General features: G+C 47.2%; 2 protein-coding genes across 2 annotated transcripts; both read left to right on the top strand.

Annotated features, from left to right (window-relative positions):
- Positions 1 to 838: 838 nt before the first annotated feature.
- LOC116485678 (lymphocyte antigen 6E-like) lies at positions 839 to 5716 on the top strand. Its single transcript, XM_032181167.1, has 3 exons — positions 839 to 890; positions 4619 to 4738; positions 5505 to 5716. The coding sequence occupies exons 1-3, from the start codon at positions 839 to 841 to the stop codon at positions 5714 to 5716; spliced, it is 384 nt and encodes a 127-aa protein (XP_032037058.1).
- A 9733-nt stretch (positions 5717 to 15449) lies between these two features.
- LOC116485502 (lymphocyte antigen 6E) lies at positions 15450 to 25786 on the top strand. The gene is made up of 3 exons (XM_032180917.1): positions 15450 to 15561; positions 19662 to 19781; positions 20893 to 25786. The coding sequence occupies exons 1-3, from the start codon at positions 15510 to 15512 to the stop codon at positions 21099 to 21101; spliced, it is 381 nt and encodes a 126-aa protein (XP_032036808.1). The 5' UTR covers positions 15450 to 15509; the 3' UTR covers positions 21102 to 25786.
- The last annotated feature ends 483 nt before the right edge of the window (positions 25787 to 26269 follow it).

Genomic DNA, 26269 nt, shown 5'->3' with positions numbered 1-26269 from the left:
AGAGGAGAGATTGAAAAAGATATTGTGAGAGATGGCTTTTTCAAAGTAGACTGGCAATTCCAAGATGCCAATTTGTGGTACTACAAGCAGAGGTCTGATTTCCAGAAACTGCTGGGTGTGGAGAAAAGCAGACCCTCTAAAAGATCCCCAAAATAGAAGCAAAACATCATTAAATAAAACATTTATGGGATTTTGAAAGGTATTCGAGAAGTACAACCAAGAGAGGAATGAGCACAGGGATTATCTATAGGCAACAGAAAAATGATAAAGATATGAAGACCGGCATGAAAATTTGAGGAAAAATTTGTGTAAAAAAACATCAGCTAATTTCATTTAGTGTAAAATTGATGTTATTGGAGCTAAATCAGTATAGGCCAGTTGAGAATCTGGCCTTCTGGTTCTGCAGAATAATTAAAGAAAACGGTATGAGCCCTGGTGCATCATGCATGGACAATCTAAGTGGATTACAAAAATGCACTGCGAGGACTATTTCCCTGTGCCTGCAGGCTCCACTATTTCATCAGTGCAGCTGTTGCTTCCCTTGAGAAGAAAGATAGGAGGAAGTGAAGGAAGCCAGAGGAGAGAAGAGCTCCTCATTTCCCATTACTCATAAGACTGGAAGAGCAATATACGGGGTGCTAAAGGGACTTTTCCCCAAGGTGCTATCCCGTTCCATGGGCTCCAGCATGGAGAACTCCCACATGCACATTACACACCCTTGGGTTGATTTCATGTCCACCCGCGAGACATCTGGAACCTGTAAAACTGCTGCTGTTCCAAAGGTATATAACCTGTCCTCCGAACACCTTCCCAGTCTGGCGGAGAGCGTCTGGTGGAGATGAAGACTGTTCTTGTCACCTTGCTGGCTGCTGTCCTGTGCGTGGAGCAAGGTGAGCCTCTAATACTGTTACTAATTAAAATAAGGCTTATAGAGAGGATGGCGTTAATTTTTCTATGTGGCAGGAAGAAATAGAATTTTTCTATGTTGGGGGGCCATCACCAGCTTTGCAGTATTGCAACACTGCAGCCACATGGCTGCCAATTTCCATCTATACCTTGATTAACAATGAGCTCTCTATTTGCTGCAGGAATAAGATCCTGATAAAGTTAATTCTTCCACCCAGCAGGTGGTACCAAGTGATAAAGCTCTAACTGTGTTGCACCAGATGCTGTTATATACATGCAGTCGTCTGTGGGATCTTTCCCAATGATGCACGTTGAAAGTGCCAGAAGTCATAACAAGACATATTTTTTACCCATATTGGTTTTACATGTTTTACAGACTTCTCCTCACAGCTGCTTCTTTCATTGTTTCGAGCTGCGTGGTGTGGTGTGTGTCTTGCTCCCTAGGAAAAGCAACACTGAGAATTTTTATAGGTGAAATCAGAGTCAGAGGTGAAAGAACTTTTGCATGCATATGTCATGCTAAAGGCATCCTCCTTCCGAAGCAAAGTCTGCGTTATTCTAGATGTGTGTCCTCCTTCTGGGACTGATACACGTGTATTGCTACATGCCACTTGCACGATCAGTTTGCCAGTATTTCCCCCACACCTGATGGTTTCCCAGAAACCATGATACGTATCTAGCAGGGGTTGAGAAAGACATTTAATTAATTCTTGCTCTCTGATGTATCAACCTCTTACTCCCACGTGTTTTTGGACAGATGGCACTGCAGCATGCCTGGAAGATCACACGTTTTGGTCAGTTTTGGGGTGGGGAAAAGGGTATGTAACTGAAAAGAGTGCTATCCTGAGTGATATCACACAAAATGCAGACAGGAGAGTAATTATCAAGGGCAACATCCTCAGTATTACATAGGACAATGTGGAAGGCTAACAGAGACCCAGGATGCATTTCATGATGGTGTACCTTATTGTTCTAGTGGGTTGATGACATTTTATATTGGCATTAGCTTGCAAATGGACATTAAGACAGCTTTTTGTACAGCAGCTTTCTGTAGCCCAGTCTTGATCAGAGACAGCTAGTTGTTCTAATTCAAGTCTTTCACATTCAAGATAAAAAGATCACAACTTTCTGGTCTAGTACAGAGACAAAGGCAGTGTTGGACAGAACTATTTGATTATTCTCTTGTATCTGGGGCTCCATTCCATTTCTGTGCCAACTTTTGATCAAAACTCTTGATGTCGCAGCCCACCAACAGGGCCTGTTGTCATTTGCTACCATGAACTTGACAGTGTAGAAATATGTCCAGAAGAAATATTAAAAGGTCACGATCCTTTTCCCTGGTCCAATGCTGAACCAGACCAGGTAGATGTTTGTCTGATGTGGCCTTGAAAATTTCCAAAAAAGAAGACTGAACAGCCTGGAACTGCTCAGACGCTTTTCCCTTTAGGGAGTTAATCTAAATATCTAACGCCCCTCTCTTTTTGTACAGTTCTCTTGTGTTTTCAACATAGGCTGTGAAGAACAGTTTACGACCTTCTTTGCAGTTTCTTTTTGCTTGCTTGAAGAAGGTCACCGTGTCTTTCCTCAGCATTATCTCACTTTGACTAAACAAACAAAATGCTTCCAACCTTTTCTACAAGGCTGTGTTTTCAAGGTCTCTGACCACCTCTCCCTCTCCTCTGGTCCCTCTCCAAGTGCTTCGCATATTTTTGAAGTGTCGCATACAGATTAGGACATCGGTGTTTCAGATGAGGTCTTGCCAGAGTGGAAAGGGCACTTTGCATATCTTGCACATGACGTTGCTGCCTGTGTTCCCTTGAGTGATATTTGTTTTCATTTCTGTAGTGTGACACTGTTGGCTCCCGCTGTTTACACTGCAGTTCTTAATTGTACCCTAACCTGTTGTTCCTCATCCTTTATTGTGTGGCCAGTTTTTATTTTAGTGCAATCTGTTTCTCTTTTTTGAACTGAACCCATTCTTTCCTTATTTATTTACTTATTTGTTACATCCATGTGTCAAAATCACCTAGAACTCTCCTTACAGTACTTTTTCAGCTAATTTCTCCTTGGCATCACCTAAAAATTTGAGGTAATCCTTCTATTGCTTCCCTAATGTTACTAGTGATGATATTGTGTAGTACTGAGCCCACAGCAGAGCTCATGGAAAACCTTATGAGCTGCACTGTTCAAATTGCTTTGACCAATAACCATTGTGAGCTGTGCTGTGAGTGTATTTTAATGGCTGGCTTTGCCCCCTTTCTGTTGCATTTTCACTGGATTGTGTCTCCTGAGCTTGGTCATAAGCACACCATGAAAGCATGTGTCAACAATTTCGGTAAAACATTATTATATTTTAACCAAAATTTATGCTATTCTAGCATGTTTTACCCTGTATATGAAGATTCATCTAGCTTAATTATGAAGAAAAAAAAAAGCTACACAATATTATATATTAAATATATATATTATATATCTCAGCATCAGCCCAATCCCTTCCCTTCCCTTCCCTTCCCTTCCCTTCCCTTCCCTTCCCTTCCCTTCCCTTCCCTTCCCTTCCCTTCCCTTCCCTTCCCTTCCCTTCCCTTCCCTTCCCTTCCCTTCCCTTCCCTTCCCTTCCCTTCCCTTCCCTTCCCTCAGACTTCTCATTTAATGTTCTCTCTGACCTACGTTGCCCTTCCACATTTTTGCTGCTGACTTCTTATCAGGCCAAACTGCACTCACAGGAACGTTGCTTTCTGCCCTTTCTGTACTGACAGCCTCCCCAGACTTACCAGGAACTTGGCAAGCATTCTGCGTTGATTCCCCTTCCAGAAATAACTGTGTTTTTAAAGAAACTGATCCTCTCTCCTACACAGTCCTGTTTCTGCTCCTCTTCCTTTGTATCATCACTTCCCAGAACCTTTTCAGAGGTCTATCCCACCACCTTCTGCATCTCAGGGCGAGGATGAGCATCCCTGACAGACAGGACAGCTCATCATTGTCTGACCTTGCTGCAGATCATCTTCTGTATCTGTATTCCAGACGTCTGAAGTATACCACCAAATCTGCATTTTCCAGTTAAATCCCACTTTTGGTTAAGACTTCCCATTTATTCTCCACCTTACAGCAGCATGCAGAAGTTCAGCAGAGCTTCTGACTAGTCACCCCAGACTTCCTAGGACTGAGGTTAGGCCAGCTCAGCTGGTGGTGTTGGTCCTCACGAAAAGATCTGTGACTGTACTCACTCTCCCAGCCAGATAAAAGACAAGCAAGATGCTTTTCCCACCTCCTGCATTGCCCACCTCCTCAAAATGCTGTGGGTCTCAGTCATCCTCACATTCTCCTTGGCGAGCCTCGTGTACACCTTGCGCAGGAAAAGTGACTGAGAACTAATGGGCAATGCACATGGCAGAGTTACAGGACAGAGAACCTATTGCTCAGCAATAATCTCCATCATAAAAGACCCCAAATCCTTGAATTCCACTCACATCTACTGCTGCCAGAGATTGCAAACAGATCGATAATACTTCGCAGTCTGAGGCGTATGAGACAGAGAGGGATTTAACATTGCTGCCACGGGTCACGGAATAAAGTAAGTCACTGGTCATTCACACACAAGCATTCATCAGGCTATAACGAGGAAAATGTAGATATTTGGTTTGCAGGTATTGTAGTTCCTAAACCATGAAATTTGCTCTTTTTTTATTTATTTATTTTTTTGTCGTCCCTCCAGCTTATCCATTTATGTGCTATGTGTGCCAAGAGCAGGAGTCCAACAAGAACTGTTTGACCATTTCCATGTGTGCAAAGGAAGAGAAATATTGTGTGACTATACGTGACAACATCGGAACAAGTAGGTTTCTGAACAATGCTTTTGTTTGGGCTGTAGAGCAGGAGTCCCAGGAATTCACGTAAGCAAACAATTACCCCAGTCACCAACTGTTAGGAGACACTGACCCTGTTCCTTGTTGCAATCACTACAGCATCACTAAATATTTGATATTATTACCAGGAGTTGGGGCAATGCTGATGCTACGTATAGCAACACCAGGGAGTGAACTCCAGCCTGGGGCTGCATGCACTGCTTCATGGTTTTCTCCCCCAGGCTTTGCTGTGACCTCTCCAGCTAGCTCTTGCCATGGCAATATTCACTCCCAGGGTTGGTTTTCAAAAAGGTTTGGAGAAAACTGCTTCACAGCTGACTCCCTCTGCCATGCACCACCCTTCAGGTTTGCCTTTGAGGTTCTGCACCTTCAAGCACCTCCATGTGTTCCCATAAAATACACCCACAAGGTTTTCCACTGCAGGAGAACCATCCTGGTGGGCAGCGATCCCACCTGAACATTGCTTTGGGCAACCTGATCTGAAAGCCACCCACACAGGATAACTTCACCTGGGACAGATGTACCATGGAGCCCCAGGAGGACCAGTATCATGTTGCAGCAGTGTGTACATAGCCAGACTGCTGCTAGTCCAGAACCAAAGACATATTTGCCTTGGGCACTGTTCCCTGGCTTTTTTTTTTTGTTCACCAGTGCAGATTTAGAACACCTTACACTTAGAAATGTGAGAACAACGATTCTTACATTTGACCTTCTTTCTTTTTCCCCCTTCATTAGAGCCCAACAAGCCTAAGTATGTCATCTCTAAGATGTGCTCCCCAACGTGCCCAGCAGCAAGTCAGCAACAAAACCAAGCCTCTCAAAGGATTTCTTGCTGTGAGAAACCATTATGCAATGTGAATGGAGTCAGCAGCAAGCGAAGCAGCTACGGAGTGATGTCCCTGGGTGTCCTGGCCAGTATCACTTACATCTTTGTATGTGGACTGTGATGGGTTAGGAAAAGCTCCCCGCAATGGCCTTGTTGTCTGAAATAAAAGTGTGTAGCTCTGGGATAATTACTGCTCTCAAGAGTTGTACTTTGCAGACGAACTTCCCTTGCGATTTTTGAGAGTCTAAATAAGGTAGGTGCTGAACTCTCATTGATTTCCTAAGCTTACTTGAATCTTAAGTGTCCCCAGACATTCAAGTCACTCAAGGAAACACATAAAAGATAGCCCTTTTGACACGTTCAGGCTTCACATCATTACTGCTCTGAAGAGGTCCTTGAAGACATATTTTTGTCACTTCGAGTTTCTGAGCACTGCATGGAATAACAACCCACCCGGCCTGAAACACGGGTAATAGCCTGATAGTTAGGCCAGCACTGAGGGGACATTCAGCATCTTCTTCTGGCCACAGTAGGTTGATTATCTCACGTCGGTCAAGCAGCTCGTAAACAAATAAAGAGGGGTAAAATGTATTTCTGGAAGAATTTTGGACATTCCTCCAGCCTCAGTGGGCAACGATTTCTGGCTCCCCTGGATCTTTGCTCTTGTAAGTGTATCACTTTTGAAATGAGCATTCTTCGTCTCCCAGCTCTGACTCGTCAGCAGGGTTTGGGGAAAAGGCAGAGAGGAACAAATGTGGCTGAGAGAGGAAACGCAATGTCTGGTAGCGGGGAGACAGAGGGAGGAGGGAAGGGGGTGGCATGGATGGGGTCCATCTGGAAAAGGAGATGTCTCCATATCTATTTCCCTCTTTTTTTTTCTTTTTTTTTTTTTTTTGCAGGGCCAAACCAACCTGAGAGCTGTTGCCAAACCCCAGTCATGTAGAGATCATGCGATGGTTTCTACAAAACCATGTTCCTGGCACAGAAATGATTGATTGTGCTGGGCTTTGTTCGGTTTTGCACTCCAGGCTCTCTGCTCCCTCCTCTCCCAGCAAGAGCTGCAGCTGAGGGGAGACAGAAACTCTCTGTAGAGGAGGCCTGGGGGTGTCTACAGAGAAGAAGAAGGGCAGGCAGCCAAATACTATCATAAACAGCCCAGAGCTTCCTGGTCATAGCCCCTGCTGCTTCTCTGAAAAAATAAAAATAAAAAGGAGAAGAATTGGCAGTGCCACTAGCTCAGCTGTGTTCTAGGGGAAACTAGAACTTGTCCAAACAATTCAAGGCCTTTGTTTTGTGGTTAGTAGTTTTTTTTTTTGTTGTTTTGTTTTGTTTTTTTTTTGAGATGTACTTGGTAGCTAAATGAGACCTTTGGTTTGTCTAAAGCATCGTCTTGAAAGTCTGCCATGTTTTGGTTGCACATTTTGGGAAGGATACACATTTCTGAGATGTTTTATGCTGTCAGGATTATGAAGCAACTATTTTCCCATGATGGCACCTGTAGATCTACTGGCACCCATAGATCTGAGCATACTGGTGAGACCAGCCCAGGGATGAAAAACAGATGTCGAGAGGGACAAACAAAAATTTGCTGTTAAGTTTCTTTTGCTGAAGTCAACCACAAAACGGAAGGAAAGCTATGAGGGAGAAATGGGAAGGGAAAAACTTTTAAATGGAGAGGAAGGAGGAGATGCCCAGCCGCTAAGGGAAGGGGCCGGCAGCTGTGGTATGGGCTGTGGTGGCCGCACTGCATCCCGATGCCACGAACATGTACATCAATAAAACCCCAAGCAGAGGGAAGTCCCTTCTTCCCATAGGCCCTGCAGTATATTGGGTGCTTGCAAAAAACTCCAGGAAAGTTGGGCTCAGGGCCAGAGCCATTACTGCCTTTACCGCCAGGCAAGTTGGCGCAGGAAAAGGGAAGCAGACGGAGCAATTTATACCTCAACCAGTTTCACTGCACGTGAAAAATCAAAGAGCTCATGGGTGAGGTCAGATGGCAGGGAGGGAAGAGTCAAGGGCTGAGAAGTCCCCTGGGGCTGGCAGCGTGCAGGGCACCAGGATGGGCAGGAGGGAGAGCAAACCTTAGCCAGGTATCTGCCACAGCAGCAGTGCTGCAGGGTCTGGAGGGCAAGGTGGGCTTCTTAAAACCCACCAGCTGTTACTGAGGACTCCCCTTTGTGGTCTTCCACTTCTGTGCTGGGATCAAGCTGATAAGCAGACACTCTTTAAAGGAACTGCTTGGTTCTGCTTACAGGGACTTTCTCCTGCCAGCAGATTTCTGCATTTATCGCTACGTGTCCCCTTGCAGGCCCCAGCTGCCTTCCCTTCCTCTTCGCCACACCGGCTTCAGTGCTTCCTGTTGACAGCACCCAAACGGATGCTCCAGCAGAATAAAAGGGTCAGAGGAGTTTTGAGGTCTCCCTATCTACAAATTTAGAGGAAACCCCCTTCTTTCCTGAAATTTCTGGTTGCCAGAGCACCTGATCTTACCAGGATTATGCTGATTAAACCTCCGCAGGTGAAGTGCCTCCAGGTTTTCCATGTGTTTAAAAGGATTTACCAGTTGCTCTACCAGACACACCAGCACCCATGCAGCTCCTGGACTGAAAGCCCACAGCTGTGAATGAGAAGCCAAAGTCAAAACCAGTGAGCACATGGGTAGGATTTATGAAGGAACTTTGTTAAAGCTGATGCTCTGAGTGGGAAATCACAGAAACTTTTTGAGAGAAACAAAGAGGGAAAAGGATTAGCTGCAGGATTAGCTGCAACTTTCTGGGAGCAGACATCTAGACGGTGCTTCGAGGCGCTCCTTTAGCACAGGATCTGCTCTGCAACCCCAACAACTTTGAGTTCCACACCCAGACTCAGAGATGTTTTCTCTTGCAGCCTGCAGTACGTGCGCAGTGCAGGGGAGGCAGGTGGAGACACCAACCACATCTAACACGGAGACGTTTTGCTGCTGCTCGTGTTCCTAAGATCAACACAGCTGAGCTAGCGAACACATCAAAACCCAGAACATTAAAAGGAAGCAAGCCACAGGTCTGAGCAAAGGAAAGGTGGCTTTTCCAGTATGAATATGCACAGCAGTAAGGGATATTAGCCAGGCTAAGTGGTGACCAGGCGCAGAGGCAGTGGGAAAATTAATCTTTGGCATCACAGCAACCAAACCCAGCCTGTTTTACCTGTTCCTGTGTCTTTACAAGAGGAAAATCTGGGGATTTCAGAAGACTGGATACTGCCAAACACAGCACCCACTGTCATAGAGGGGATAGGGGAGACTGGGCAAATACAGAGCAGTCAGCCCAGGCCCCAGTCTTGGGAAAAAATACCTGAAATAAATCACTAAACCATTTGTAATGCTGCAGGGGCTATCAAGGAGAAGGGAACAAACAGCAAGAGCCTTGTGACAGATGGGTGTTATTCCCACCTGTGGCAAGGTGGCAAAATCTGTAGTTAGGGTAAAAATGGTATCTGTCACATACCTCAGCGTTAATAAAGCTTTTGGCACTGTATCACATGGCAGCAAACTAAGAAAATGCAGTCTAGCTAAAGTCACAAGCAAATAACTGTCAATGGCTTTGCTGTCAAAGCAAAAGGATCTATCAAACAGGGTTCTCTGCAGCTTGCCATGGCTCTGGTATGATGCAATATTGTAATTAAGAGTTCAAATGATGGATTAGAGAATATGTTGAATGAGCTTGCAGGCAACAAACTGGTAAAATCTGCAAGTCAGAGAATTCTGGGCCACTCTGGTAAATGTAAGTGACGGTCTGAGAAAGAGGATGCAGTTTGGTAAGGATAACACAAAGCTCTGCAGTTAGTGCAGACCCGTTATCTGCACAAATACAGGATGAGGAAATATCCCTTGCAGCAATTTAGCAAAAATAAAGAAGTAGTAATGGGTGCTATAAGAGATCACAAGTTTAACAAATGTCAAACTGGGAGGGGAGGAACTGGGACAGAAAAAGAAAAAGGCCCTGATGGAATTCTGCAGTCCATTGAAAAGTTGCATACTTCACACTGGGAAGCATAAATGGGAGTGTGATGAGATGAGATCCTTCCACCCGGACTGCTGCCTTCTCCCCGGTTTTGCTCTAGGATTGGTTCACATGGCCACAAAAGGACCTTGTAGATAGGATCAGAAAAGTTCTTCACATCTAAGGAATGGTGAAGAGCTAGAGTCAATTGCTGGGAGAACTGCCTCCAGCATCAGCAGCTTGAGCATCATTATCCAGGTGCATCAAAGCACGATGGAAAATATTGTCCTCAACATATCATTAGTGGGGAGATAGGGATGGAGAGTGAACTGGGGATAGAGAATGAACTCGTTTGCCTTTCCTGGCCCCCTCCATCCCCCTTCTATCATTGCCATGGAGATGCTGAGGTTGCTGGCCACCTTTCCTTCATTACAGCATAACTGTGCTGTTCAGGCTTGACTTTTATACACCAATGCCTAACACCAAACATGACACAAAGATCCTCTTCCACTGATATCATGTAGGAACCTCATTCCAAAATGTGTTCAACCCCCCAGAATACCTCCAGGCTTCCCAGGATCTCAGTCAGCAGTACAAGCTTTAGATGTGCTGAGCCAACGAGTGGAGAGAGCTCTGCATAACGTGAGTGATGCAGGGTTTTCTCCTTATTTCATCCAAGAAAATCCCTAAACGCCATGCAAAGCACCCTCACCGTGCATGATGGGGTTCATCATGCATGGCCGGGGGATCAGTCCTGGTGCAGCAGGGCCAGGAAGCAGGCACTGGCACTGTGCCTGGTGCTCACAACAGCTCACATGGGACCTGCCCCTGGCTCCAGGGCCTGCTCCAGCACCAGATGCAATCAGCGATTAGATAACCTGCAGACTCTGCTCCCGGGAACAAGAAACTCCTTGCCGTCATCTACAGTGCAATAAAACTCAGTGCAATATTTTCTGGGAGGAAAAAAAAAATCATACAAAATCTCTAAGAAAGTTGATTTTGCCTTCTTACACTTATTCTTAGAGATTTAGGTTTCTCACACGTGTGTGCCTGGGTGATCTGGCCAACGTTATCCCTATGCCACACTTAGACAAGAGATGACAGCTATGAAGTGCTCATCATGCCTCTGAGGTTCTTGGCAGAGCACAACAAACTGATTTTGGATTTGACTTTGTTGGCCTTTAGGGGGGAGGATGCTGTTTTGGCTCACTTTCCCTTTTATTTTGCCTCTTCTAGGCAAAAAAATTGTGAATTTCCCAGTTCATTTGCTTTCTTTATCTGGATGTTTTATTGCTCACACCCTGTTCTCCATTCTTTTACGTAAGGTCAGTTCCTTGGTCTTCGTCATTTGAATGAAATCAGATACTGAATGCTTAGAGCAGAAAACACATGCCTTTCCGCTTAACCCTTGCACTGCCATTTCTTCTAGTTGCTTACACATGGACACATCATATCCATTTGTATTTCATTTGTGCCAAATTTAGGATTTCTACTGCAAAAGTCCACTAGTCCAGCACCTTGTTTACAGGGTCAGTGTGGTCCATGTGGCCTCCCTGGAGCCTGCCAGATTGCTTGTTTAAAGAGGCACATTTTTGGTAGATGGGATGGGAAGGGTCTGGAATGCCTCTTCCCTCTCCCAAACTACCAGGCATTTTAGGTCTTGGCTTGGAGAAAAGAGGCCCCCCCTGCACAGGAACCATTGCAGGGGGCTGCAGAACCTCACTGATGGTTCAAAAGAAGCCAGGAATGGAAAGAAGGCTACACAGCATGGGTCCAAATTTCACCCAGAGGATGGAGATAGGACTGGAGATGGGTATACCTACTACACAGGTCCAAGGCCTGATAGCAGATAGGACTGGAGACAAGGCCACAACTCAAGTCCAGTGGCCATCTAGGAGATGAGTTAAAATACTGATGGTAAAGGTACAAGGTCTTTTCAGGACACAGCTGGAGAAATGCACCCCTACCACACAGTCCAGGCAAGGACAAAAGGCTCAGGCTTGGGCAGGGGAGTCAGTTTATAATGCTGGAGGGCATAATTCTCGAGCAACTTTTCTTTGGAGGCAGTCTGGTCACTCCAGACAGGGACGTATCCTCCAGCAGACTCCCAGCAAAGTGGAGAAATCACAGCAGCACCCAGAGCTTAACTTTTTGCCTGAGTCCTGACCCCTGTATTAAGCTTCACAGTTCGTTTCCTGTCAAAAGCCTTAAATAAACAAGCAAGACAAGGGCTGAGTCATGCAGACCCAAATTAGTAAGAGTGATTTCTCGGATACCGATTCAGCATGCAGCAGCCAGGGGACCACCTTCACCTTAAGAGTTCTGGAAAAGAAGGAAAAATACGAAATATTGATATCAACCAGAAATGAAAGTTCATAAATCCGACAGCCTGACTGTGACTGCAGGTTGTGCTTGGAGTGAGCAGATGAAGGTCTTATTCTAGTAGATACTACAGCCCACAGATCTACCTGATTACACACACACTTTTTCAGGAACCTCAGCAGCTGACTGCTGTCTCAGGTGTGTCCCCACAGGCTGCAGGAAAAAGTGGCATGGTGACAAGGACAACAAAGATATTGATGTGTCAAGGTGACAGAGGACGGTAGGCAAGGAGACTCCAATGCAAAACAAACAAAGAAAGAAACAAACAAAAAATCTTGTGTCTGGAGCTCCCTTGGATGAATGTGCCTGAAGATCTGCTGGGCAGCTCTGTTCTGGAGCAGCCAACAGGGGTTTCAGGAGGAGAAACATCCAGGGGTGGGATGATGGGGCTGGGATATGAAATCAACCCAATCAGGTGGAGCTGGATGGTGTGAGTGGAAGCCCTGGGGATGGTGCGTCACGGCTCCAGCACCATTTTCTGTGGCAGCACCTAGAGCAGAGAGAGGTTTTATGCCATGCTACCTTGCAGCAGACTGCTCCGGGCAAAGAGGTTTGTCTGTCTGGGGGAAACACACCTTGCAGCAGGGATGAAGATCCTGGTCTCCTGCTCTCCCAGGCAAGGGACCTAAATGCCAGGCTAGAGAACAAATTGTGTCCTCCTGGCCCTCTGCTCTACTAAATCAATATCAGCGTTTAACACCTTTGGCAGGTGGGATGGGACTCTTCCACAGAGCAGCCCCTATTCTCTCTGGCAGCCCAGAAGTCTGAGCTTTTCTCCTAACCTGCAGAGAATGATGTAACTAGTGAAAAGAAAGGAGGTTGTGCCCTTCCTGTGGAATCTATGCAAAGTGGCTTTATCAGATTTGCTCTGTGAAGCCCCTTCTGCTCCACTGAGCAGGGGAAACACCTCATTTGCAAACTCCATTGGGGTGTAGGTGCCTCACAGAGCCTCTTGTGCACATCCCTGGCCAGGTTCAGGTAGTTCCCCCCAAGCTCTGAAACAGAAAAGTGGTGGTGAAGGAAGCTCTCTGCATGCGGATGCTTAGCAAGCTTTTAGCAGGCCCACATTTCAAACTCAAACTCCCAAAACGTCAGTTCAGCAGTGAAGCCTTGCAGACCTAGTAATTCCTGTTTTAATTGCTGCACTGATCCCTGCTAACCCACTCTCTTGACCTGTGAAGGGAGCTGCCATTATCTTAATTTCCTTATTTTAGAACTAGCCATTTGTCCCCAGCACACAAGCAAGCCATGTAATGTTTACTCTAGCATCACTTTGTTTTCAGTTCCAGCCACCTCTCCGTTTCCTTTTACCTTGAACAAATCTTTTTACCTGCACCCACCTTTCCCTCGCACAGGCCAAATTCCTGCTGCCTTTCTTATCTCCCATGCCATCTACCACAGCAAACTGGTCCCTAGGCACTCTGCCCACCTGCTCCACTTGTAAGTAGCCTGTAATTATTGTTGCCCCTGCCCAGACATTTCAGTATTACCAGGATGACTACAGATCCCGTGATGAGTTGTGTCCTGTCACTCTGAGGTCCTCTCTCTTCCTTCCCAGAAGTAGACAGGATCCTATCCATGAAGCAGTGGAACTGCTAATGCTAGATTTGGGGTTTGGGGAGGAAGAAAACTAGAAAGTTGTAGGCCTTTGTCCATGTCTGCTGGGAATGGGTGGGAGCCTACAAGACACCAAAGGAACAGGGGAGCAGAAAAAAGCATGCTATGCCTTCCTGACACCCAGAAATTAAACCTTTGATGCTGCACATGATGACATGCCATGAAGTTACTCTCATGTGCACCACAAAAAGCCAGATTGACTCTTACAGACAAAAGTTGAACTCGGTTGTTGGGCACTCTGTGACACAGACATCTTGTGAGCTTATCTGAATGATGGTGCACAGACAGGCTGAATTACAGTTACTCAGGCTACCGCAAAGTTGAAACTTCCCAGATTTTTGGCATTTGAGTTGCAAACCAGAGAATGAAACAGTCCCAGCTGCCTATTTCAGTGGAAGGTATTAGACCACAGAAAAGCACCACTCTCAGTCAGTTCCTGCTAGAATAACTGGCAATGAGAATTAAAAATGAGTCTTAAGAGAGATGGGGGAAGTGGGAGCTTGCAGGCATGGATTTGGTTTCCAAGTAGAGGTTTCTGAATGCACTCTGAAAACATGGGAGGTGGAATTTCTTCCGACAGGCGCATTTGCCAGGGAATGCTGATTCTGCAGAATTAAACCCATCTGTGGTATACAGTTTGTCAAACTTGCATTCCCAGGCTCCCTCAGCAGCCAACTTCACAAGCTCCCTCCCCCAGTACTCTCTGTCCGGCTCATTTTCTGAAGGGCTTTGCTATTTTTGAAAATTTTCTAAAAAAATCCGAATTTGCTCAGCCGATCCTGGGTTGCTCCTGACAAGCTTTCTGGTAGACCACCGCATGCTTTGAAGATCCATCCTGTCAAGCATCCCAGGTCATCCCACGCCACTCCTGCTACTGGGCTCTGCACCTTCAAACTTTCCAGCCCTCTATGTCTAATCACGTTTGGACTCCAGTAAACAGGTCAGGAAGTTGGTTACCTACTTGCATGCAGAGGGCTTTGCATGCAGCAGGTCTGTAAATGAAGAGGAGGCATCATGTATGCAGGGGTCTAGTGTACGTACAAGTTTGTGTATGCAGTGTTCCATGTACGAAGGGAGTCCTGCACACAGGGATTTCCACACACATGGTAAATATGCACACGAGGCAGTTGTGGATGTGTCAGGTGTGTGTGCACACAGGAGATCTGTGCATGTACAGGGGCATAAATCATGTAATCATTAAAGCTGGAAAAGACCGTCAAGATCATCTGGTGCAATCATCAGCTACTACCAATGTCACCCACTAAATCACATCCCTAAACACTATGTCCAACCTTACCTTAAACACCCCTAGGGACTCCACTACCTCCCTGGGTAACCTGTTCCGATGTCTGACTGCTCTTTCTGAAAATAAATGTCTCTTAATTTCCAACATAAACACCCCCTGGTGCAACTTGAGGCCAATGCAGTAGGTCCTCCTGCATGCAGAGTTGTGGATGCGGGGGGGGGGCTGCTCATGAAGCACGTTGTGCACGGGTGAGGCCCCGCATGCGGGGGGGGGTCCTCCAGCTGACGGCTCTTCCCCCACGGAAACAGAGGCGACCGGAAAGCGGGGAGGAAAAATCCTTGAAGGGAAAGCAGCGAACTGCAGGACCAAAGCATAACTACCTCTCCACCCGCACTGCTAACGGTCACCCAGAGTGCATAAAAAGGGCATAAAAAGCCGCACCCGCGGGGGTTTGGTTGGTTGGGGTGGGTGAGAGGACGACAGGACACGACGCTTTCCCCGCTCCGGTTCTCCGGATCGGGGAAACGAAACCTGGCGCGGCCGGAGACCAGGAGGGGGAAGGCGGTGCCGGGCGCAGGGGCGGCCCGCTGGGAGGAGCTGGGGTCCTTCCCCCGCCTCCGCCGCCCAGCCCTGCCGCCAGCCTTGCGCGCAGCCCATCTCCCTGCGCAGCTCGCCGGCCCCACCGCCGCACCATGAAGGCGCTCCTGCTCGCCGCGTTGGCTGCGGTGCTGTGCGTGGAGAGAGGTAAGAGGTGGGGGCTGCTTCTCCCCTCCTCCCACCTCTTTTTTTTTTATATATATATATATATATTATTTTTTTTTTTGCCCAGCCCCCGGTTGGGGGGGAAATTATTGCGAGGGGGGGATGCTGTGGGGGAGATGCTGCGTCTTGCAATGGGTGCTCTGGAAGTTGGAAGAATGCGGGAGGTGGGGTGAGGGTTGCGGAAGGGCTGGGGGGGGCAGGACTGAGCCGTGCTGGGGGTTGGCGGAGGTTTGGGGTGGTGGGGGTCTTCCCAAGACCTGCCGCTCGGCAGTGTCCCCCTTGCAGCAGGAACTTTGGGGCTTCCGTGCATGTATTTATATGGGTGTGTGTCTCCAGCTGTGTACGTCTATATTTTGGAGCTTTTCCCAGTTGCAGCTCGAACAAAGACCAGGGATGGCTCCGCTCCCCCTTTCGGTGCAGCGAGCCGGGATAACGGCGCTGAAATGGGCTGAGATGCTGCCGAGGGGAAGAAGGGTGGAGGGGAGATGGAGCCCAGCCCCGACAATGGCAGATGGAGCAAAGTCTGGGTAGAACCACTTGTGACCCTGGCTTCTGCCGTTCCCCAGCATCCACAGGGACAGCCTGGGGTAAACAGCGTGTGGGGAGGTGACCCCCAAGGGAAAGGGCCCTGTGGAGCACTCCTGGGGCTGCCACTGAAGCTGGGGAGAATATGCTTCCTGTTGCTGGGTGTTAAACTGCAAGTTGGCCAAGTCACAGGTCCGTAATCCCCATGACTCCATTTCTGCCTTTCCAAACTCCATGGGGCTATGCAAAACCCTGTATTGTTTCCATATGTCACTGCTTGGAGAAGCCAAACAAAGAGCAAACGGGAGAGTTCTTGGTCGTCTGAGACTCTGGCTCAGTGAACACAGACCCTTCCTGCCTCCCGAGGACACCAATAAGAAGAAACTAATTGTTTTCTACCCTTCTTGCGCCCCCCTCTCCATGGGGTCCACGAAGCAACTGGCAGTTCAAGATCTGGGTCTCCATCAGAGCCCAGCTGGTGTGTGCTCAGTTCCAGCCGGGCAGTCCAGGCCCAGGCAGGAATGGGGTTAATGCTCTCCCCCTCCCCCCAAAAAAACACCTTGCAGCATAAGAGTAAATTCTCAGCCAAGCAAAAGGGTTTCTTAACCAGGTTGCCTTTTCCCCGAACACTTCCAGCATATGCAGGGAGTTTTTTGTTTGTTTTTTTTTTTAAGAAAAGCTTTGCCCACTGTTCAAAGTGCCCCGAAGATCTGGCATATGGATCTTGTCTAAGACCAATGTAAAGGAAAGAACATTTGACATAGAGACCGAACGGAATTGCTGCTGAAGCAACAGCATTTTTCAGTGGGGCCGCTGAGCTTTGGAGCGAGCTCTTAAAGGCTTTTTTTTTTTTTTTTTCCTTTTTCCTGCATTGCTCTTTGCAAGAATGGATTCAACCTCTTATCTGAGGAATTACCCCAAATGATCTGCTCTTGGAAGCCCTTTGTTCCTGCAAAGAGCTGAACAGCAAACAAATAAACACATACATTCTTCACATTGAAGAAAACTGCCTTTTCTAGTTGGCGAAAATGAGGCTTTTCTTATGCATTGTTCAGACTTAGGCTTTTTTTTTTTTTTTTTTTTTTTTTTTTTTCAGCCTTGAGCTCCAACTCTTAGCTCTGTCTCCAGCTGCGTAAAATAATTCTGCTCCCCTCTTGTGCCTTCTGTCTAAGGCACGCAGCCTGCTTGCTCTCTTCACTCTGCAGTGGGTCCTTTAGTTATCTGTTTTGCTTAAGCAGAAAGCAGCAGGAGTTAAAACTGAATGGTTCCTCTCCTAAACTATACCAAAGGGCTCACCCATCCCGGAAATATTTAGTCTACATTAAGGCAAGGAGTAATAGGTGTGAAAAAGGACAGGGTGTAGACAGGACAGCGTGTTAAGAATATAGATTTAGCAGTAGAAAGTGTCATGCCTAGAGGCGTTTTTGTTTGCATATACAAATATTTCAGATGTGTTCACATTTGAAATCTTTAAGGCTTAATGTATTAGCACTGCACCGCTCAACTTGTGCATTCAGCATGGTGAGCAAATACATACGGGGACACATGTGCTGCCATAATGTCCATGGGAAGCCTATAATCCACTTCATTCCTGCTTGCAGATGATTCCCCTGAGGTGGGATGAGTCACTTTGCCTCCTTGGGCCTCAGTTTGCCATCAGGGTGGTTGCAAGGGGAAGGGTTTGGGACAGGTCACCTGAGACTTGAGAGCAAAGACATGGGGAAGAGGGGAAAGGGAGAGAGCCAGGCTTCTCTTCAAGGTCTCAGCCTGAGTTTGCAGCTGAGTTTTGGCCAACGAGATCAAAAAATACCACGCATAGAAATGCTTTGAGGTTTCAGCAAGGGATGACAACAGCCTGCAGATGCAGTGGTTGGCTCCCTCCTCCTCCCCTCTCCCAGGGGCAACGTCCACTGACGAATCTCACCTGAGGCCTTTGACTCAACCGGTGGCCCTGTAATCCTGGCTGCACTGTGTAGGTTGTGGCTGCCGTGCTGGCATGCTCAGGTAACTCTGCTTTGTTGCAAGGATCGTTGGCAGACTGATGATCATGGAAGGCTGTATGAGACAGACCAAGAAATTCTTGCTAGGGGGTTGTGGTGTTGGCTTTGTCTCCAGAGTCAGCCGGCTGCTCTGGCGTGACATTCAGGACCTCCCACTAACCAGCTTTAATATGTTTTCATGAGATATGCTATTATGTTTTTGTTTTCATCCCTTGCCTTGGCCGTGGCTGCTCAAAAGTCATTCTTCTGAGCACAATTGTTATTTTTTTCCAATTTTCCTGTAAAGGGCTTTTTTATATTTTTCTGAGAGAAGCAGGATTGAGAAGGACCTCAAGAGGTCAGGCAGGCCTGTGGCGGAGCAGGACAGCTGTTATTAATATTTATCCAACTTGCTCTTCAAAATACACCACAGCAGGGACTGCCAAGCCTTAGCAAGCGCTATCAGGGCTTCTCCAGCATCACCTCCTTGGGAAAATCTGTTTGTCCTGGGGTTGGAAGGGGTAGGAGCAGGAATGAGGCAGCCTTGCGCTTCCCATCCTGACTTTGCTTCCCCTCCATTTTGGGTCCTATAAACACAGAAGAGAAAGGCAGGGCCTCACTGCAAGGTTTGCAGAGGGCTCCAAAATCAGAGCCCGTCAAGTGTTGGGAATGGCCCCGATCTGTCTGCATATGTAGGTCAACAATTGCAGTGTGGATGTGAAGTTCTTAATATGTAAAATACAGAGAAGATCATCCATTCACTGCCAAATACACACGTCCATGCTGAGTCACTAGTCCAGGCAGTTTCTGCGACCGTTTCCCTCCGCTGAATGCCATTTCCCAATCTTTCCCCTTCCTTGGATGTGGGATGGGAACTAGTTGGTGCAATCCATCCTGCTGGTGCAGGGTTGACCACATTGGGGAACCTGCCCTGTAGGAAGTCGTGCTTCTCTGCTCTTCCTCTGCTCCACATTAGAAAGGTTGGTTGAAAGCAGCATGCTTTCATAGTGCTGTGACTCTCAGGGTAATGGGGCACTACAAGTCCTTGCAGGTCTTGCTGCAGCGCTGGGCTTGCTTTGGCTGGGAAATCGTTTCTACCATGTATGTTAGCTCAAGTGTAGCCTAAGCTTTGTGCCCTGCTGCCAAAGGCAGGCCACGAAAAGCTCGAACCTGTAGTCACACCTGGAGCAGTTCCCATTGGTGTCCAGGGTAGCAGAGGTGAATAAGCCCAAATCTCAGTATACAACCTGCAAGCTTGAACCTGCTTTCGGGTTGGCAGCCACTGCTTGGACCAGCTTTTGGTGCAAATAAGAGCATGCCGTGAAGCACCAGGCTGACCCGCAGTTGCATTGAGGCTTTAGCTGGCAGTTAACCCAACCGAAACCTTAATATTTATCCCTTGTGCTTGAACCCTCTGACAAATTTGGGGGGCAAAAAGGCTATCACAGATTGACGCAGCCTGAACAGCAAGTATGGCCTGTGGCTGGATGCCGTGAGTGCTGTGTGCTGGAGGTGGGGACCTCTGAGCAGTGATGTCTCCCCACCAGTCCCTAACTGAGCTGTGCCTTTCTCTTGCAGCCCACACACTCGTCTGCTTTTCCTGCTCGGATGCATCCTCCAACTGGGGCTGCCTGAAGCCTGTCACGTGCGGGGAGAATGAAAACTACTGTGTGACAACGTACGTCGGAGTGGGACTTGGTGAGTCTTCCTAGCTGCTCTCCGGGATTACATGGGGAAGTGCGTGAAGGTTTTCCTTCCTTTGGCTGGAGAAAGGAGAAAGTTCTGTGTGGCAGCTGTATTGGACCACCCTAAAGGCATTTTGTGAGAGATGTGCTGCCAAACCAAGTCACATTAAAGCCCACGTGTCTGCACTGATGCCAGGAGTCCGAGGGGAACTTAGGGGTGGAGAGAGGAGGTTGCTGGTGAAAGGGTCGAGGTTGAGGGTGTTGCAGGCTTCCTCTGCAGGAAAGGTACAGGGTTACTCTTCCTGCTTTTGCTCTGTGCTAGCTTGTGTTGTTTGTCTCTGGGTCCTGCCTGTGATTTTTTGCCCTCTGTAGGCATGGTGGGATTGCCAGGAACTTGCAGCTTCCCTCCCTAAATGCCTGCTTTTCACAGAAGAAAAAAAAGCACCAAGAAAGCTCCGGGGGATCTCCCAGAGAAGCAGCCTGCTCTGGCAGGTCTCCTGGTGGCAGTGCAGAGCTCGCATCCCACCCTGGCTTGCCCTGCTCTCCCTCAGCCTCTCCTTCCAACACTCAGGAGGGAAGAGTGTTGCATGCCCGAGTTGCAGAGCCCATAATGTGGGCGGCTTGTGCATGCACAAATGGAGGCCAGGAGCTTTTATAAACCTGTCATCTTAGCACACAGTGCTAATGGCTTCCTATTTCTTGAGCTCGCTGCTAAATGCGAGCTGCGCCTCGCTCGCAGCTGAGCTCGTAACGCGGCGTTCACTCACGAGTCCCTCTCTGGCTTTCCCCACTTCACTTGAGGAGCCCCAGGGTCAAGCTTGAAGTGGGATTTTTGACATTCTCCACTGGAGCTGTGGCAGACAAATTTTGGCCAGCAGCCTGGAAGGGCTGTCCCTGGGTTGTACGGTCTCTAGGGGCAGTGTGGAAAGTAGGTGGGGGTGTTTCTCGAAGTGTGTGGGCTGGCTGAAGTTGACGAGAAGTGCTACATCCTCTCTGTGCTGCATGTGACGCTCTAGCTTTTTTGGTGCTGTTGTTTCCTCTGCAGAACAGATCAAAAGGCTGAAAGGTTTTAAACCCATCTGCTTTCTGTTTTTCTTCCTCTCCCCTTCCCCACTGAAATTCAGGTGGCAAGTCCGGCCAGTCCATCTCCAAAGGATGCTCTCCCATTTGCCCCAGTGCCGGGATTAACGTTGGCATAGCGGCTGCCTCCGTTTACTGCTGCGACTCCTTCCTCTGCAACATCAGCGGCTCCAGCAGCGTGAAAGCCAGCTACACCGTCCTGGCCTTGGGCATCCTGGTCAGCTTCTTCTACATCCTCAGGGCTCGTGAGTGATGGGGCTGGCCGAGGAAGAGCCGGTGCCCTGGGGACGGTGGGGGCACCCCCGGCGAGCCCACCTCTGCAATGTGGTGCCCCGTCTTCCACGGGCTGCCGCGGGTCTCATTAGCCAATATTTTCTCTATCGCTGCCCACAAGGAGATCCTCTACTTCTCAGCAGGCCTCCGCGGTGGTCGTTTCCCAGACTTTATGCTCTTCCAGCATCAGAGACCTGGGCGGTTGGGCCCAACCGTTCTCCTCCTCCTCCTTCGGACCTACCCCGCTGCACTCTTGCACCTCCCGGTGGATTGTTTCGGAAGGGTTTCTGCTTTTTTACCTGTTTCCCCCAGTTTCTAAGGTTGCTTAAATCAAGGTTGGGACTCACCACGAAACGATTGCCCCCAGACACCGTTCCGTCAAGCGTTCAGATGGTCCTGCCTCCATGGAGATGCCTGGCACCAGCGTGCCCCAACACGAGGGTGGCCCAGGCACGGGGAATGCATGACCCCAAGGGAGACACATTCCTGGCCCCTGCAGCTGGAGTCTCTTTTTATAAATTTCTTCCAACCCTGGGCTGCCTTTTTCTGGAAAACAAATAACGTGTACCTTGTCCCTCTGAGCTCTGTAAGTGCCAGACCTGAATAAACATGCTCCTGTTGTTACCTGAGCTGGGACGTGTGCTGTGTGTTTTTCCTTGGTGCCACCAGAGAGATTAGGAACACTGTTACAGAAAATACAAATATTTTGCACAGCACGAGGGCCTCTTACCCTATCGAGTGGCTTTTGAGTACTCCATCTCAGCAGTTCATCTCTGAGCAGCAAGCTCACCTTCTCCCTGTCCCTCACCTTTCTGATAAAACACCCCATGGGCAGCTCCTTTCACATCTCTCAAGCATCGCCTTTTCCAGGTGCATTTTAGTGACAAGTGCCAGCCGTGGTTCTGAGTCAACCCCGTTGCTCCTAACACTGGGAACAGGACCTGTACAAATTAGTCTGCCTGTTACAGAGACTTGGTGCCTCGATTTCCCAGCTTACAGACTTGGGATGGTGATAATGGAGAAAACTGCAACACCTAAAATGATCCAGGGCAACAGGTCTGTTTGCAAAATCTGGTCAAGTCTGAGGCAAAGAGGTCAGATATTTAATTTCAACCTGCAACCAGTGGATGGGCTGATGGTGTGTGTAAGGACTACGGAAGGTGACTTCACTGCCAAACCTGCCATTCCTGCTGTCCTCCAGATCCCAGGATCTTCCCAGGTGTCTCAACAGCGTTGCTTCTGGAAGCTCTCGGCTCTCCTGGGGGAGATGTGTCCTCCTGCTGCCTCTGCATTGTGCTGGTTTATGATTATCTTTTCCTACCTACTAGACTCCAAAAAAGCCAAAATTGACCATAAACTTAGGTAAAAACTCGCTGTCACTTCCACAGGTCAATCAGAGGTGCAATGGGCTTTTTTTTTTTTTATTTTTTTTTTATTTTTTTTTTATTTTCTAGCAGCAAAAGTTGGGTGTAGCATTGCCACTTTTCAACCTTGCCCTCCTCCCCTCCTTCGTATGTTTCTCCCGTTTCGTGTCCAAAAAACAAGCTCCCAAACAGCACGTGCTGTTCAAGTATGGAATCAGGATCATGGAATGGCCTGGGTTGGAAGGGACCTTAAAGATCACCTAATTCCAACCCTCTGCTGTAGCCAGGGATGCCACTTAGTAGATCAGGTTGGCCAAGGCCCCATCCAGCCTGACCTTGAGAATCATACCATTGTCCCCACTTAAATCACTAATGAGCAGCTTCTTTTCAATGAAATATGTGCGCAGTTCTACAGACATCTAGCAGCAAATGCATTATCATGTTCTTTCCTCTTCCTTCTCCCCATCTTTTAATTAAAGTGACATAGATGCTAATGACGGCATTTAGAACGGGAGTTACTGGTCATCGTGACATGACCCGCAATTAGGTGATGAGTCTGGTAAGAATGCACCATGCTCCATTATCTCATTGGGCTTGAGATGTGCCTTCCTCTGGTTATCTCATCCTCTGTCATCTGCCAGGGTCAGCAGGGCTTAATCCTGCTGGGACCACAGGGCTCAATGTCCACTGTGACCCAGAGTCCGGCCCTCTGCTATGCACATTAGGTAGCACAGGGCAAGCCAGGGAAGAAGCCAGCAAAAGTCTTGTAATTACTATTCCCTAGCTTCTCTGTGCCTAAGCCTTCTTCCTGAGAGGGTTAGAAACCTCGTTTTCAGGGTAAATTTGTTCCTTGCTGCATGGTGTGAGTAGGTGGTGAAGTTCCTGTGGGATTACTGTGGATCAGAGGGATGGGGATGCCATCAGGTGAGACCAAGACAGCACCCACAATGTTCTACTTTTCCAGCAACAGGGTTTTAGCTTCTCTTTCTAGCTACCTGATAAAGTTGGTTCTGGACTTAATTATCCTTGCAACAGCTCTACTGCAAGCAAAGAGCTCGTTTTAAAAGCCATCAGCATAGCTGTGTCCTCGTGCATGTTCGCGCCTTTACAAGTCTATCCCGAGGATGCCACACTGGACAATCCCATGCGATAAAGCTACAAAAAAAAAGTTTGGGAGACCTGGTTACTCCTTCCAATGGCCCATTCCTTCCTATCTTGGTATTTCAGAGTTTCCTTGTGCCAGGGACTTGGTTATGCAAGTGAGCAAGGGCTAGCGAAAGTGTGGTCAGCAGGCTCCTTGCCCTATACAAAGCTGTATTAGTGGCATTGCCAGGTTCACAATGGGTCACACATGTTCTTGACCCTATAGATGATGAGCATATTGCATATGGAGAAGTTTGTTTTCTTCCCCTTTCTCCCCCCTTTTCACTCTTGTTTTCTCTTTCCCTCCTTGTGCAGTATATTCTTGTACACTTCATCTATAGAAGAAGATATATTTGCAGTTTTTCCTTTCAAACACAGCTGGCAAAGATCTCCCTGAAAGATATATGTGTATTGGAGAGACGGAGAGGGTATGGCAGCCTGTCAAATGCAGGAGATGTAATTCAATATTTTAATCCCAGGCATTTTATGAACAGTTCTCACATTTCCTGGTCCCACTGTAGATATTTTTTGCCCCCAAATCCCCAGCACCTGAAATCATGTGAGAACCTCAGCTGTTGTAAAGCCCAGGAGTGAAAGGCCTGAAAATGTGCAACCGTAGTAATTAAAAACATTAATAATACAAATGAAATAAATAGTAAGAGCCCAGCATTTACAGAGCATTAAAACTGGAGGCTGTTAAACCAAATGCCTGATTTGGAGCTGGAGGGCCATGATGGGACTGCCCTGAAGTGCTTACTTGGGTTGGGGAATTAGAGATTGAAATCTCAGCAGAGAACTCAGATCTTCACTTTTTCTGACAAGAGGGGAGGCTTTGAGGGGAGGCAGCTTCACTCTGTACAAGCATAAAATATCCTGGAACAGTTTTTGCTGAAAAATGAGAACAGCTTAGGTCAAAACCTGCCCACTTTGGAGCACGCTAATGAGAAAATGGTTTCTGTGCTTCCATCCTGGAAATGGCTGTATTTCAACGGCAGCTGCTGCCATCTACCACTATGTTAACGTCACAAGGGCTCCCATTTTTTATGTACTGTCTGCAAATGCTCAAAGCTCACTGCAGCACAAGTCCTCTCTGCTCAGGTTCAACTGGGCTTGTTGTTTGCCAAAAGGACTTAAAAAACAACAACAACAACAACAAAAAATAAAACAAAGTTCTTCCAATGTTTTTTGAGATTTTTATATTTATTTCTTTTTAGCAAAACAGCAGACCTTCTCTGTTTGGAAAACACAGACTTGAGGTGACTTCCTTGAACAAACAGCCAGAACAAATAGGGCCAGTTACTTGACTGTGGTACTCAAAGAATGTCCTTGCTTGGTGTTGATTTACTGAAGTTATGTGCTACTAGAAGTGACTGTAGTCCTGGAGACTTTTGTAATGAAGGTGGTTGTTTGTCCATGACTCCTGAAGGTAGCCTGGTAGTTCTGGTCCATGGAGGCTGTGAGATAGAGGTGCCCAATGCTCTCCCTTCTCTGGGGAAGTCAGATATGGTGCACATCAGGATGCTTGGAGCTTTAGGGCCCCATCAGAAGGTTCCTGTGAGCCCAATGATTCGCACCTTGAAGCTGGGCTCTTTTACTGTCGTCCTCAGCAGTGAAGTGCCATCAGTCTTGGCTGTTTGGATGGAGATGTCTCTGAATCCTCCTTTGTAACTTCTGGAGGAATTATTTCTCCCCTGGAAAGCTGCTGTCTGAGGGTATTGAACTGAAACAGAGATAGACACACCCAAGACTGCATTTTGCTAGGAGTCTTCATGGTGTACAGGGAAGCGAAGCCCTGGGTCAATCCTGCCATCTACTGGCTTGTGGTAGACCTGGGAGCGATGCTTTTGAAGCCAAGATCTCACAGGTCAAGGAGAAACCCTTAACACAAAACTGAGAGTCAGGACCCAAGGGTGAGCTACCTTTAACCAGATAATTGCATGCAAAGCAGAGAATCGGAGGCATCAGAAGTTGATTGAATGTATTAATTTGTCCAGCTCTGTGCTCTTAGTGTAAATTGAGAAATGAAAGGCATAAAAGGCTTCCCAGGTCCAACATTTTCCAAGGGAACACTTTTCTAGCCCCAAACCTACCACTTCATCAAAACCGAAACACTTCATGAAATTATAATAAAGCCAATAAAGTGTTACAGAAAAAAAAATATAGTATTGACACATTTTATTTCAGCTTTGTTGAATGATCTCATTTCACTGGGATGGTTACATTGAAATGTTGATTTTACTAATACATATGTGTGAGCTTTGTAATTGTGTATTGCCTTTATTGCAACAGAATAAGCAGAATAAAGAAATATTGATTTCTTTCAATATATTAACATAAGTATATGTGTAGTGTATGTTACTTAATGTTTGTTATACTCTAATAAAACTATATGGAATTAATAAAAAAGGTACACTTGGAACAATATTTTTTTTTTTTCTGGATGGTTCTGTGTTACAGATATTTATTACAGATATTACCTCTTGCTTTGCTTTTTCTTTTGCTTTCTTGAAAGAAACAGCTCGGGTTGGGTTCAAAGCCCAGCACTGGGCATTACAGGCTGGTCAAAAAAAGCACAGACTTGAAGTTGAGCCTATAGACTATAGGGAGGGATAAATCTGTACTTGTCATCTCAAGGCCATTG

The sequence above is a fragment of the Aythya fuligula genome, chromosome 2, assembly GCF_009819795.1.
Source record: "Aythya fuligula isolate bAytFul2 chromosome 2, bAytFul2.pri, whole genome shotgun sequence".
Lineage (NCBI taxonomy): Eukaryota > Metazoa > Chordata > Aves > Anseriformes > Anatidae > Aythya > Aythya fuligula.
This window is presented reverse-complemented; position numbering and strand designations above follow the sequence as displayed.

Bases quoted from the DNA above. Each gene is read 5' to 3' on its own strand.
- LOC116485678 (XM_032181167.1), top strand. From the start codon at position 839: ATGAAGACTGTTCTTGTCACCTTGCTGGCTGCTGTCCTGTGCGTGGAG. The intron at 891-4,618 runs GTGAGCCTCTAA...TCGTCCCTCCAG, and splicing joins TGTCCTGTGCGTGGAGCAAG to CTTATCCATTTATGTGCTAT. The intron at 4,739-5,504 runs GTAGGTTTCTGA...CCCCTTCATTAG, and splicing joins ACGTGACAACATCGGAACAA to AGCCCAACAAGCCTAAGTAT.
- LOC116485502 (XM_032180917.1), top strand. From the start codon at position 15,510: ATGAAGGCGCTCCTGCTCGCCGCGTTGGCTGCGGTGCTGTGCGTGGAG. The intron at 15,562-19,661 runs GTAAGAGGTGGG...TTTCTCTTGCAG, and splicing joins GGTGCTGTGCGTGGAGAGAG to CCCACACACTCGTCTGCTTT. The intron at 19,782-20,892 runs GTGAGTCTTCCT...ACTGAAATTCAG, and splicing joins GTACGTCGGAGTGGGACTTG to GTGGCAAGTCCGGCCAGTCC.